At 45.3% G+C, this 13227-nt stretch overlaps 2 protein-coding genes across 5 annotated transcripts; both read right to left on the bottom strand.

Annotated features, from left to right (window-relative positions):
- Window positions 1-322: 322 nt before the first annotated feature.
- Window positions 323-12926, bottom strand: hmgxb4a (HMG box domain containing 4a). 4 transcript variants are annotated; one of them, XM_079366291.1, is made up of 14 exons: window positions 12816-12925; window positions 11610-11688; window positions 11258-11394; window positions 11100-11175; window positions 10403-10981; window positions 10099-10302; window positions 9796-9977; window positions 9623-9704; window positions 9480-9544; window positions 9280-9376; window positions 8481-8644; window positions 8280-8402; window positions 7792-8094; window positions 7487-7751 (listed from the first exon to the last, which is right to left on the bottom strand). In XM_079366291.1, the coding sequence occupies exons 2-13, from the start codon at window positions 11644-11646 to the stop codon at window positions 8050-8052; spliced, it is 1791 nt and encodes a 596-aa protein (XP_079222417.1). In that variant the 5' UTR covers window positions 11647-11688; window positions 12816-12925; the 3' UTR covers window positions 7487-7751; window positions 7792-8049. The 4 variants fall into 4 exon arrangements, with proteins under 4 accessions (XP_079222420.1, XP_079222417.1, XP_079222418.1 ...); XM_079366292.1 differs by having other exon boundaries at window positions 11625-11688; window positions 12816-12924; XM_079366293.1 differs by lacking the exon at window positions 12816-12925 and adding an exon at window positions 12556-12809 and having other exon boundaries at window positions 11625-11688.
- Window positions 3333-6164, bottom strand: LOC306838230 (GTPase IMAP family member 9). The gene is made up of 3 exons (XM_079366302.1): window positions 5879-6164; window positions 5451-5599; window positions 3333-4694 (listed from the first exon to the last, which is right to left on the bottom strand). Exons 1-3 carry the CDS (start codon window positions 5889-5891, stop codon window positions 3870-3872), a joined length of 987 nt encoding a protein of 328 aa, XP_079222428.1. The 5' UTR covers window positions 5892-6164; the 3' UTR covers window positions 3333-3869.
- Window positions 12927-13227: the final 301 nt, after the last annotated feature.

Genomic DNA, 13227 nt, shown 5'->3' with positions numbered 1-13227 from the left:
TGCTTTTCAGCTGTAACTCTCTTTTATTTTAATTTAATCTCTGTGTTAATTCACATGCTGCTGCTCCTTTATTATCAACAGGTTTTTAAATGTCTGTAGTAAACGTGATGTTTGTATTTATAGCCTAAAATTGGAGTTATTTAAGGTTCTAAAAACTGAAATATGATGTGAAAAAGTATCAGTTAGAATCCGGGTTTCTGTCCAGTTTGATCTGCACGTTTTTACTGAAGTAAATAAGCAAAAGAAATGTGAAAGAATACATGTTAAATATATATTAGAACTTTTACAGACACAGAGATGATTTGATGCTTTTATCTCTTCACCGTATGTTTTTTTTTTATGAGTTATTTTTAGGCCGTTTCACCTTAAAACTGAAGAGACGGGAGGAAATGTTTGGGAGGAGAGAGAGGCAGGACGACGTGCAGCAAAGTGTCGAGGTCGTATTTGAACCCACGGCTGCTCCGACGAGCATCTCGGGATTCAACCTTTATTTAAATTAAGGATCGAATCCCATGAGGGCACCGGTGGCCTAGTGGTTCGTGTGTGCGCCCCCATGTACAGAGACATGGGTGGCGTGGGTTTGAATCCTTTCCCCTCATGAAGAGCAGCTCTGTTGGGACTCGGGAGGGGAAGTGATGTGTGAGGAGTGAATCCTTTAAATGTGCTGCTCCCTTTACAAAACGAACTGAAGGAACTTCTCTCGTTTGACGCGTCGAAGAGGAAGTGGCTGAATATGTTCTTCCTAATATGTTTGTGGATGAAAAACATTTGCTGCTCAGATGTGTTCTTTGTGTCTTTTAATTGCCAAAGGATGTATTTTTGTGTTTGGATGTTTGGATGCTTGTTGTGTGTCTGAAACTCTGTTACCTGTGCTGCTGCTTATTTTTGAGCTATTTAATCTCAGTGAGTTTTTCTTTCCTGGTTAAATAAAGGTTGAATAAAAAATAATAATGTTCAGATGTGTAAAGAAAAGATGAAAATGTGTGAAAACTTAAACAGTAAAGTGTCTGATTCCTGTGAAGCCTCGGTGGGAGGAAGCGGCTCTGTGCTGCGAGAGGAAAAAGTGTGTCATCTTGTTTATTTTCCTTTGGTTTGCTGTTTTTTCCAGACCATGGGGCGCGATGATAACAAAAAATATTGCGGTGCAGCCACGTTAAAAAAAAAAAAAGATGCAACCAGGGACCCACAACGTTTAGTCCTGCAGCGAGCGAAGAAGAGGAGCAGACGTTTGAGTGTTAATGACGGATCACCGCTGATCCACCTTCACACACAAATCATGTTTGTCCCCTTCACACACGTCAGGACTTTAACTGTCCTGTTTTTTTATTGTGTCTTAATTCTTTGGCGTCCCATTCCTTCCTGATAAAGAAACAAATTCCCCTCCAAAAAAATGTCTCATTAATCTGCTCTCCTCCTCCTCCTCCTCCTCCTGATGTGTATCCACTGAGACTGAATAATATTTGGACAGGTGTTCCTTCGTATCCATTAACTTCAAGGGGTCTAGTGTGCCGAACGAGGAAGAAAAGGCGTCGAAACCGTGGACCAAACACCGCCGTCTATTCTGTGTGTGTAATCCCTAACAATAAAAAACTGTTTAGCACCAATTTTCCTTTACTTTTAAACCTTTTTTTTCCTCTTATAGACAACTGTGGAGGCCACATCTGGAGGACAGATGTGTAGTCCTCGAGCCTGCTCGCTCTCTCTCTCTCTCTCTTTGACTCTCGCTCACATTCGCCACTTCTCACTCACTCTCTCTTTCTCGTGTCTCTCCCTCCCTCCTTCCTCTCGCTCCTTGGGAAACATGAGAGCTAATTCTCCTCTCTCTCTCTCTCTCTCTCTCTCTCTCTCTCTCTCTTGCTCTCTCGCTCCCACCCCGGCTGGACCACCCACATTCGGAAACGCCCGGCTGTTCCCGAGGCAGAGCCGGCGGCAGCTTTTCTGGAGAGCGAAGGAGAGAAAGAGATGTAAGGATGGGTTATGACTGACGGTTTTAGCAGACTATCAATTACGTCAATGTCAAAGACATAACCGGCCATTGTGAAGCGATGAGGAGGAGGAGGAGGAGGAGGAGGAGTTTCTGCAGCATGAATCCAGGGATTTAGCTTCTTGCATCATCGCTTTCTTCATCTTTAACATATCTGACAGTGTTTATAAGAAATGCAATGAGGGGAGACGAGGGCTGGCTGTCGTACAGCAGCCGGTCCTAAATGAGGAGGAAGCTGCAGGTCTGCAGGTGAAATGGGGATCCCTTTCTTTTTAGTCATGAAGCTCTCTGACTCACAGCGTAAAGAGGTTTCAGCTAGAGACGCTATCTTTACACTAATAATCCAGTCTGTTTGCTCCAGTGATCCTCTTTAATCATGTTCAATGAAGGCCTTTAGTGCTTTTACATTCAGCTTGTGGGTGGGTGGTCATGTGTAATAAACTGCTGTGAAGTAAAAAGGACTCGGTGGCGATTCAAAGCGCGTTCACGCCGTAGGTCACGCTCACTGACAGTAGAGGGAAGAAGACATCGGACACGAGGCTGCAGGAGCCGGGGATCGAACCCTTCCTGCTGAGAGACGGCCGACTGTACGTACTGAACCACAGCTGTGTGTGTGTGTGTGTGTGTCAACAAAAAGTGTACAGTAAACAAACTGTTTTATCATTGAATCTGCTCCTGGTCTAACTCTCTACCCTCCAAACACAAGATCCAACAGACCTCTTTACTGTCCGTCCTTTATGCTGATTGTTTGAGCCTCGACAAAAGACAACAATACAGATTCTTTTTTTTTCTTTTTTTTAATCCGTCTGTTACGTCCAACATTTTGCGAGTGGTTAGTGTAAGCCTCGTTTGCACCGAGCGGTCCGGTTTAGTTCAGACCAGTTTGGTGAACCTTGATCGGAGACAACCAATAAACCCAACAGAGAAGAAGAAGAAGAAGAAGAAGAAGAAGAAGAAGGTGACACGGTAAGGTCTGCACCTCCGAAGTCGTCCAAGGGGGCGGGGCTACTGACTGATATTAGTCGCATTACAGGATATTTAAACACGGCTCGTTTGATTGTAGGCCGGGCCCCCAAACAGAACGGTACCAAAAGAGTTGGACGGTACGGGTCGGTTATTTTATCACCATTTCCAACTTTTGACGGCGGAAACATCAATAAATATGAACAGAAAGAACCTGACAAAAGTTTGAGGCTACATGGTTTTAGCTAGCTCGCTGAAACTTGGAAGATCAAATGGAAGATCTCAGCCTCCGCTTTTAAGTCAACGTTTGATTTTGAAACAAATTAAAAGTCCTCTCACCTCTGGGTTTTTATGTTCGCTTCAAAAAGGATAAAAATGAGCGCTGACTTTGAGCCAAACATTTTATATTCAGGAAACAGCAGCTGAATCTTCTTCAAACAGCAGATCAGTTCAACCAGTGGACGTCTCCCATGTGAAGGCCAGTGTCTCCCCCTTGTGGATGTTTCTCAGTATTACACTTTTACAGAAAGCTTTCCAGCCGTCTTCGCTCAAGTCTCAGACAGGTGTGGAAGTTGTTCCTCGTTAACGCCCGCTGGTTTCCTCTCTTCATGGTTCAAAGTCTTCATCTGTTCAGACCCCAAGTTGCTCCTGCTGCTTCACCAGCGGCGTGTGAATGAGATCAGTTCATACTCGTGTCGTAGTCAAGAGACCGAGACCTGCTCATAACTTGGTAAATATCTCGATGCTCACCGATAATAGACGAAGATAAACAGATATGATGCATTCAGGTTTCATGTCAGGAGGTTTTGACTTGGATAAAATTGCAGTTTTCTCGTGTTAATACTGTTGAGAAGACGGCGTGAGCTGAACACAGTGAAGCGACTCAAAGGTGCATCTTAATACATGAATATGAGCAAATCTCTTATTTGGTTTTCTTCGTGTTTCGTCTCTTCACTTCAGTCGCCACGGACCCCACAGTGGCCCCCATTATACCTCCATACGGCCCCCCGACAAACAGGCCGACCAGCGCTCCCAGCAGGGCCTCCGGTCTCACCAGTTTGGGCAGACACCTCACCCATCCAATCAGCTTCTCCCACCAAACCCAGAGGAGCGACTGAGCGGGGGACGAGACAGAGACGCTGAGTGAGGGGAAAATACTCTCCACGTCCACGTCCAAGTCGCCCACGCTCATCTCCGCCTCGTCTCGGACTGCTTCCATTTCTTCTTCTCGGACGTTTTCCTGCCCGTCTTCCCCTCTCCTCTTCCTCACCAGCTCCAGCTGTCTGTCCCTCACCCTCTGCTCCGCCTCCTCGTACAGAGGGCAGCTGAAGGGTTTCTCCCCGCTCTCCTCCACCTTCTCCAGCAGCGTCTCCACCGCTCTCCCGTCCTCAGCCGCTCCTCCTCCGCCGGTCTCCAGGGAGAGGTATCGGCCTCCACATCTCCCCACCAGCTCGCGGAGGTCCTTCCTCCACGTGACCAGGTACTCCTCCAGCCCCTCGTCCTCCTCCAGCTCCTCGGTGTGGGTGAACAGGACGATGGTGTTGGTGCTGACGGCGGACGGGCCGAGCAGCTCCTCCAGCACGTCCAGAGCTTTGGCCTCTTGGTCAGCCGGCTGGTTGATGGGGACACACAGCAGGAAGGCGTGCGGTCCAGGAGCAGAGGAGCAGATGAAGGAGGAGATGTGACGTCTTCTGTCTTTGGGGTCGCAGTCTGAGCTGAACCAGGCTGGACAGGAGACCACCAGCACCTGCACAGAGGAACCAAGAAAGAGTCATATGAAGCTTAGCGAAAGTTCAGTAAGGAAGACTTTAAGTGATCCACAATCAGGTTTCTCAGTCACTCTTTTCACGCTGTCATTCTCGAGCTGTCAGTTTGGGCCGTCCGTGGGTTAATCAGCTGTTCTGTCACCGGACCTCATCTAACCAATGGCGCAGCGTTCCTCCTTCGTTTTCGGCCTATCATCGTTCAGCTCTCCTTTTAAATATGATCCTTTTTCTTCCCTAGTTCTTTCAAGCTGGCTCCGTGCGCCCCTCCACCTCCCCATCACCGCCATCTTCAGGAGCAGAGGCAACTCCCATCAATTCTTCTCCCACTTGGTCTCATCCAATCATCAGTCCTCCACCACCAGGGTCTGGACTCCATGGGGGGGATCTATCCTAATGACGAGCAGGACTTCATCACTAAATCGCATCTTCCACCCCGTAGAGTCCAAGCGCCAAAACATTCTGTCAAATCTCATTCTGTCCATCACTCTGTCGCTGTAATAAATTCATTCTTAATATCACTTGTCTCTCCTGATTGAACTATGTTTATGTCTTTTTACTTTTCAGGTCGTGTGTGTTGAACTTTGAAAATAAATGATGAGCTTCAGGCTTGTTTCTCTTTACAGTCTATTTGGAGGCTTTTAAAGGAGAGTACACAGATTCAGAAACAAAGATGAGGAGGGCTGGACATGGAGCCACAGTCATGACTGTCTACGATGATGTTTGTTTCTCATGCCTACCTGTCTGCCTGCAGCCTCTCCTCTGTGTTTGCTGCACTCCTGGACCACTTCAGGCTCCGTGCCCTGCTCTCCGTCTTGCAGGCCCAGGATGACGTTGACTGCCGGTCTCTTTCCTGCCCCAGTCCGACCCAGCACCACCAGCCTCAGCTCTGCTCAGAGGCACGAAAAAAAGAACTTATTAACATTTAACACCATGTAGAAACAGAAACTGTTTCTGACATTTAAACTCCTCCTATCATCATGTGTTTCTGTTCACTATGTTGTTTCTACTCAGTTGACTCCTTTAAGAAACGGTAGCACCCTTTTTGCTCTCATCTCTAAACACAAACACACTGGAAAAAATGCGCACAGGGAGCGTCCTCCCATCCGGGACTTTTGTCCTCTTGTGTCTCTTTGAAAACGTTAAAAGACGTGGTCTTGAATCCTACCTGTCTGTGACATGTCGGCTCCCGTTCACCGCCCTGTTTAGTGTTAGAATCGGGCTTGAACGCACTTCCTGGTTCTTGCAGGCTGACTCACAGCTGCATCAAGCCCGGACTCAACTTCACCGACTGCAGGGTTTCTCAAACTGGGGCCCGCGGACCTCCTGGCGCCCCTCTGAAAGACTCAACAGTTTTCTGTTGATTTCAGCCCACTCATGTTTTTTCAGCTGCCTCGTGAGTCAAAGGAGGTGGATAGGAAGCGCATTGCATTCACCAAAGACAAAACACATCAGACACATGATCTCAGACTTAAGATGAGGAGTTTATAGGATCTCGTATTTGTGACATATTGTGTTTATTTGTGTCTTTGGTGAAAGGCAGGACCTCCTTCAAAAACAAGCAAGTGACAGATAAAATATGAAAGTATGCATCTCAAGAACTTTGATTAACTTCAACTCATTGTGTTACTTTACATTGTTTACTTCATCTCTTTGAAAAGAGTACATTTAATTAAGATAAGATAACCCTTTATTCATCATCTTATTCAGAAATGTAGCGTGACAGCAGCAAAGAAAATCACACAGTGCACAAAATTAAAATAGACAATGTAAGTGTAGAAAAAAATATGCATTTAAACAATAATTAAAAAGCTAATAAAAGATGCCTAAAAAAAAAACAAAAAAAAAAACAGGAATTCAAGTCAGCATTTCATGGTTTTATTTCCTTTAATCTTTGGTCTACTGGAGCCACATTATTTTATTCCATTTTCATCATCTGTGACTCCTGATCTGTTTGCAAAAACAATAATTCCTTTGTCCTGAAATCGATAATAGAGACTTCAGCAGCCCTTTGACTGATGGAGGGCAAAAAGTGAAGTGATCAATCACTACACTTTAGAGCACACAAACAAACACAATGTGTTCTGTTTATCAACTGTCACAAAGCATGATGGGAAATGACAGGACGCTGTACAGAACAAGTGTCCAAGAAAAACTCAGGTCTTCGTGTTGAGAACTTTTTTTTTTAACAAACCTTTATTGACAAGTGTTCGAGCGACACGATACGAGAGCAGAGTCAACAGGTCTGCGTGTCTGAATCCATTTATTGAGTTAGAAAAGGATCACATTTATTCTGACATGTATACCCATAGATGTCCACTCAATGGGACCCTAACGGTCTAAACATTCTGCGCATGCGCCGAGACAAGCGGCTCTGGAGCGCTATAAGAACATATGACTAATTATCAACAAGTCATATGCTCCCATCAAATAAATGTAATACCTATTTTTGCTAAATTTTACTTACATTAAATAAATGGCTCCTTTACAAATCTATTTAAAGACTGTTGGAAATGTGAAGCTCACAAATAAGAACTTGACAAAAACACTGCTCCCGTTTTGTTTTTCTGTTATTTAATAAAAAGTTTACTACAGTAAAGTCATGATCAGTTTATCTTGTTTGCACATTCAACTTATCTTGAGGGAAAAAAGGTTAGTTTTCAAAAAAATACCAACCCTGTTTAAGAGCTACCGACAAAACCTTTACAACCGTCTCAGAAATCTCTAACAGATGAAAAAGTCAGAGTAACAAAAGTAATGAAAAGACAAAACTGCATTTAGGAACAGATCATATTTTAATGAGGTTCCTTTCAGTGATTTTTGTCTCTACAGTTCCTGATTAAATCTTAAAGGTGAACTCTGAATCTAAATGCTGCACGTTAAAATATCAAATGTAAAAAAACATCACTTTTTACAGACAATCAGAAAAACTAAGCAGGTGTCAAATATATATTATGTTGATGAGAACCAAAAGGTGACAGCTTCAATGTTTCTGTACATAAAAAAAATCTAATCTAAAATGTTGACAGTCACACAAAACACTGACGTTACAGCGACGCACACACATTCAAACCCAATCACACACACACACACACACACACACTGTACAGGTAAAACTACGCGTGACACCAAAGTTAAACAACGACCGGTAAAACCTTTAATTTAAAAAAATATTACAATTAGAAAACTAAGAGAACCAGGTTTTTAAAAAAATACACTTTAAAAACATGTCAGCACTAAAAACATCAGCGTCCAGACGCCATCGGTGGCTTAAATTAAAGTCCGCGGGTCGCTCCTCCCCGCTGACGTCCACGAGTCGACATCGATCGAGTCCGCCGCTCACAGTCCAGGCATGATGTAGGCGATGTTATCCAACGTGTTAGACTGAAATGAATGATGTACAGGTTCACTGCAATGAGCATGTAACTCTGACACCTAGTGTTTAAAACGGGTACTGCAGTAAACATTACAGAGAGCTGCAGACTGATTTAAATTTGATAATCTTTTATGATCCTTCCTCTGCTAACATGTGATGTAATTCATGCAACATTTAATAGTTTATACTGTACCAGGACGTTTCGAGGACATCCGTTTAGCTTTGGTATCTGTGCCGTGAGACAGGTCAGCGGTCCGAGGGCGCACAGGATGGAGTCCAGGAGGACGGACAGACTCCCGGACACGGCCACCATCCCCTGTGACAAACACCGCTCACTTTATTCCTCTGTGCAGAAATTAAACACGTCTCGTAGTGACCTCCAAACGGGTCGTACCTCTGTTTCCTGCAGCCTGTGACCAATCAGAGACAGGGACTCTCCCAGGAGCTGCAGGTGAGCCGCCGCGTCGATGGGATCAACATCAGGGACTCGAGCTGGAGACAGGGATAGGTTCCCGGGCGCTCTGTTGGGAGAGACGATCCCTGTTCCTGCTCCGACAACTATCGAGAGAGACGGAGAATAAAGACTTGAGAGCTCCTCTTAACGACGAGCAAATCAATGGTTTCTGCAACGCGTGACATGACATGGATGAACCTGCACCGCTGCAGCGACAGAACAGAACTGATATTTGCGTCCTGTTGTTGCTCGTGGATTTTTCATCTGCAGCTTGACCTTCTGCAACTGAGCTCAGCTGCTCAAATTCATCCTGATTTATGCGACTTAAAGGGCCCGGGCAAGGTTACGTCCTCATGATACAACACGCTCATGGCTTTACGAGATCACGAAGCGTGCTTAGTTCACGAGACACGCGGAGAACAACACGGAGAACATAACGGTTACTGTCCAGAACACTCCTGTCCACGGTGTGCACCATGAACTGTCCCGTGTTAAAGCACACCTGGAGTCTACCTGTGTGAGCCGACAGAGTTCTGTTCTGTCTCACTGTGATTGAGAGCCCCCTGGTGGCAGAGTTTATATCCTGCGATTAATGACCTAACACTGGACAGCTCCTAAAAGAAATAGTTATGGGAGGACAGACTGGACAGGAAGCAGCCAAACGAAACCCTTCTGATCACCAGGTTACCATGGTTACGCCCTGCTTTGATTTTGAACATCTCCGGGCTGCGTCTCCTACCTTTGCTCTTGCCCTCGCTGGCGCTCTTGTGTTTGACCGTGGTGGCCTCGGCCTTGTTCTGTTTGTGCTGCAGATACTGAGCCTTCTGCCGCCACACCTGCAGAAGAAGAACGAGCGAGACGACGCAGCGGCGTTACAAGCCTCGTCTTTTTTTACGTCACAGAATCAACTACAGACAAGATGGAGAAAAATAAACTCACCAGTTTGTCTTTTTCAGGCATCGCCTTCCACACCTCGGCCAACTTCTTGCTCAGCTCACCGAACACTGCAAATGAGACGCACACACATCAGACTGTGTGTGTTTTAACACCAATCAGTGTCTTTAAAGAGTCCAATGACCCACCTAGTCCTGGCTGCTCCGCGTTAATGTTGACCCTGTACTCCTTACAAAACACCTGATAGGCCGTCGTGTTCTTCTTCTTGGGCTGAAAGAGGAAAAAGAAATGAACAAATTATGGAAGATACACAAAGCAGAAATCAGCTTTGAGCAACGAGGCGTCAACACAAGGATCCGACCTTGTCTTTTTCCTTCTCGTGCTTTTCCCGATCTTTCTCCTCCTTCTTCTTCTTCTTCTTCTCCGTCACTCCGTCGCTGCCCTGATGGTGGTGTTGAGGGACGGGCGTGCCCATGGCGTACATCGGCCCCACGGAGCTGTGGGTGACGGTGGGGTGTGAGTGGCTGTGGCTCCTCGAGGAGTCTAAAGAAAAGCAAAAACATAAACCAATAATAAGCTCCTGTTTTTTTTTAAACAATTACGGGAGACGTTTTGAATCTCGGAGCGAGATTCCAGGTTTTCCTCTCCAAAAGAGTGAACCGACCTCCGAAGCCTTTGCTGTGCTTCTTGTCCTTCCCGCTCTTCTCCTTGTCTCGGTCTTTTTCTTTGTCTTTTTTCTTCTTGCTCTTTTTGCTCTTCTTCTTTTTTTTCGACAGGTGTGTGTACGAGTCATCGATAACCAGCTCGCCGGCCTCTAGCTCCGCCCCCGATGAGGAGCTGTCGTCTCCCATGCCTCCTCCGTAATGACCTGCGACCCACAGAAAACACAGCGCTTTATATCAATCAGCTGACGGCGGCGTGAGACATCAGGACAGGTGTGGGTGGGAAACAATCAGTAGAAGTCTTACCTTCCACCTCCACCTCTTTGCCCACGACGGGCAGCGGATCTCGACTCTGCTGCTGCTTCTTCTTGGGCGTCTTCGAGGCCTGCATCCTGTCTCGATCTTTCTCTTTCTTCGTGCCTCCTTTGGTCGAGTGAGGCGTGAACGGGAAGCTCTCTCCTTCCTCTTTCTCCGGCGACATGATGAGCTTCATCTTCAGCCCGTCGGCCTCTCGTAACGTCAGCGGCTCCTCTTTCGGGGCGCCGCCGTGGAACAGAGACGACTTGGAGGACGAGTGCTTCTTGGAGGATGACGACGACGAGGAAACGGGGCGGCTGTGAGAGGAGTGGCTCCCTTTGCTCCCGCCGCTGCTGCTGCCTTCGCGTTTGCGGTCTTTAGAGGAGTGCGAGGAGAAGGAGGGGTAGGAGGGTTTCTTGTGCAGGTGGGGGCTGGGGTCTGAGCCTGTGGCCAGAGGGGAGGTGATGGCCTGCAGCAGGCCCATGGCTGTGTCTGTCGGGTGGGAGGACGAAGTGGAGGAGAGCGTCGGCGAGCGATCTGCAGACTTGTGCTTCTTCTTATGAGGAGGTGGACCGGAATGGTCGTGTTCTGACAGAAAGAAAAAGACAAATATTTAAAGGGGACAGGAAAGAGGTGAAACGTCTGTCAGATGTTTTAGTACAGCTGCCTCCATTGAGCAGTTTCACTGTTTTGCTGAACATCTTACCTCTGTAATAGTAGTCGTCACTGTGTTTCTTCTTCTTTTTATGCGAGTCTCCTCCGAGCATAAAAAGTTCTGAATCCTTGGAGGTCAAGGACATTTTCAAAGTTTAGTCAGAACATAACGAGCAGCACAACACGTCAAAAGCTCGTTCAGTTTCTCACCTTGGGACGTTTCTTGGAAGACTTCCGAACCTGAGCAGCGATCTCCTCTTCCTCTCTCAGCAGATCTTTGTACGACCTCCTCTTCTCTCTCTGGCTGCGGCCCGCAACGAGGCCTCGGTCTCCGTCCATCCCCATGTCTGCCAAACAGTCCAAGAGAATCATAACCAAGGTCAAACTTGGGATTTATGGAGAAATCAGAACAAGGTATCTGGGGGGTCTATATGATTGGCCAGCTCCTAAACCTTTTCAGAACTAATTGATACATTTCTGAATGCAGGAAAATGCAAATATTTGATGATTATTGATAGTTGAAACTCAGTAACACTATATACATTATGCAGGTAAGTTTTACCCAATCGTCCTTTACCCTTGATCTCCTCGAAAGCCATGGTCCCTCCTCTGTCGGCACGCTTGTTTGTCCCAGTAATGACCTGTTGAGAGACATGATCAGAGCGGCGTTCAATATGGAATAAATCCTCCTTCAATTAACCACAATGGAATCGTTACTGCGATTTGAGCTTTCACAATGAACTCATCACTAAAGTTGCCAACTTGAACTTCAATCTGGAGACTTTCCACATCCTGTTGGAGACTTTTTTTTGTCAAAAGCTACAAGCTAACCCTGGATAAAATTAACCGATACCAATAGTCACTGGATACGCCAATATCGGCTGATATCATCAGCTGGACGAGCAATCGGTCAGCTTCTAATAAAATGCACTCTTTCATATTCAAAATATCGAATAAAGTAATCACACATTGTACAATGTTCTGATATTATATATTAAATAGTTATTATCATGTTATCAAATTAGATGACAACTTGTGCGCAATACTTTTTTTTTTTTACTTTTTGGGGAATTCAGGGTCTCTGTAGGTGTTTGATTTGCATGTTTCCGTAAAAGTTAAAAACTTTGCTTTGCTTGAATTAAACAAAAAATCAAAACTTATTCAATACAATCAATTCACCTTTCACTGTTGACCTAAATAACAAGGTGCGAAACCTTACCTGAGCCCTTGGTAAAGTCATTTTTTAGGGTATTTTAACGTTACTTAGACATTACTCAAATAAATAAGACTTAAATAAAAACTTTAAACTACATCTGACCTCCTTTAGTCAGAGCTGCGGGTCACATCGATTTAAAACCAAACTAGATAACCGACTAGAACTTGAGGAAAAAGCTCAAAAATAAAATAATAATTAGTCTGCGTTTTTGCAAACAGCACAGAAGAAAATAGCTTAAAAACTCCCGCCTACTTTCATACAGACACACAAACACACCCCCCTCTCCATTTACTTTGACTCCACTAGCTATCCATCCTTCCCAGCGCTCATATCTGTATCGCCGTGCGGGCCCGCAGCATGCCGGTGTTAGCCGCTCAGGAAAGTTCGAGGCTTTTATCAACTGCTAGGCCGCGGCCGACACAGGAGTCCAAAAATGCATTTTAATACATGATTTAAAATCTACTCGTGTGCTCTTGTCCTCTGTAAAAACAATATGTGCAGTTTACGAACAACAGAAGAGGAGAAAATCATGCGTTTTTTAAATGATAGTACCTTTACTAGGTGTCCAATTTACGCGGGTCCAGCCGCCATCTTTTATTATCGGTGAAACAACAATACGTGTCTATGGAGAGGAGGGGCTTAGGCTACGCAGCCAATCAGCATCGGGGAGAAGTAGCCATATTAGCGCTTCTGTGGAGATGTAAATTAATTTAAAGCTCCAGTGAAGAGATTTTTTTATACACCAGACTAAAATTATCATTATTGTTTCTTCAGGAGCTACAGATGAAAACAAGACCGTCAGGCACAAAATTCTTGGTTTTTATAAAGTTATATTTAATACTTTAATGTGAGGTGAAGGGGTATGTGCCTGACAGAGACTGAGGAGCTTTAATGTTCAGTGTCGGGGGGGGGGGGGTTGTATTTTAATTTTACGTTTGTTTATATTAGTTTGTGTCAAAAAAAC

The sequence above is a fragment of the Symphodus melops genome, assembly GCF_947650265.1.
Source record: "Symphodus melops genome assembly, chromosome: 17".
NCBI classification, from domain to species: Eukaryota; Metazoa; Chordata; class Actinopteri; order Labriformes; family Labridae; genus Symphodus; species Symphodus melops.
This window is presented reverse-complemented; position numbering and strand designations above follow the sequence as displayed.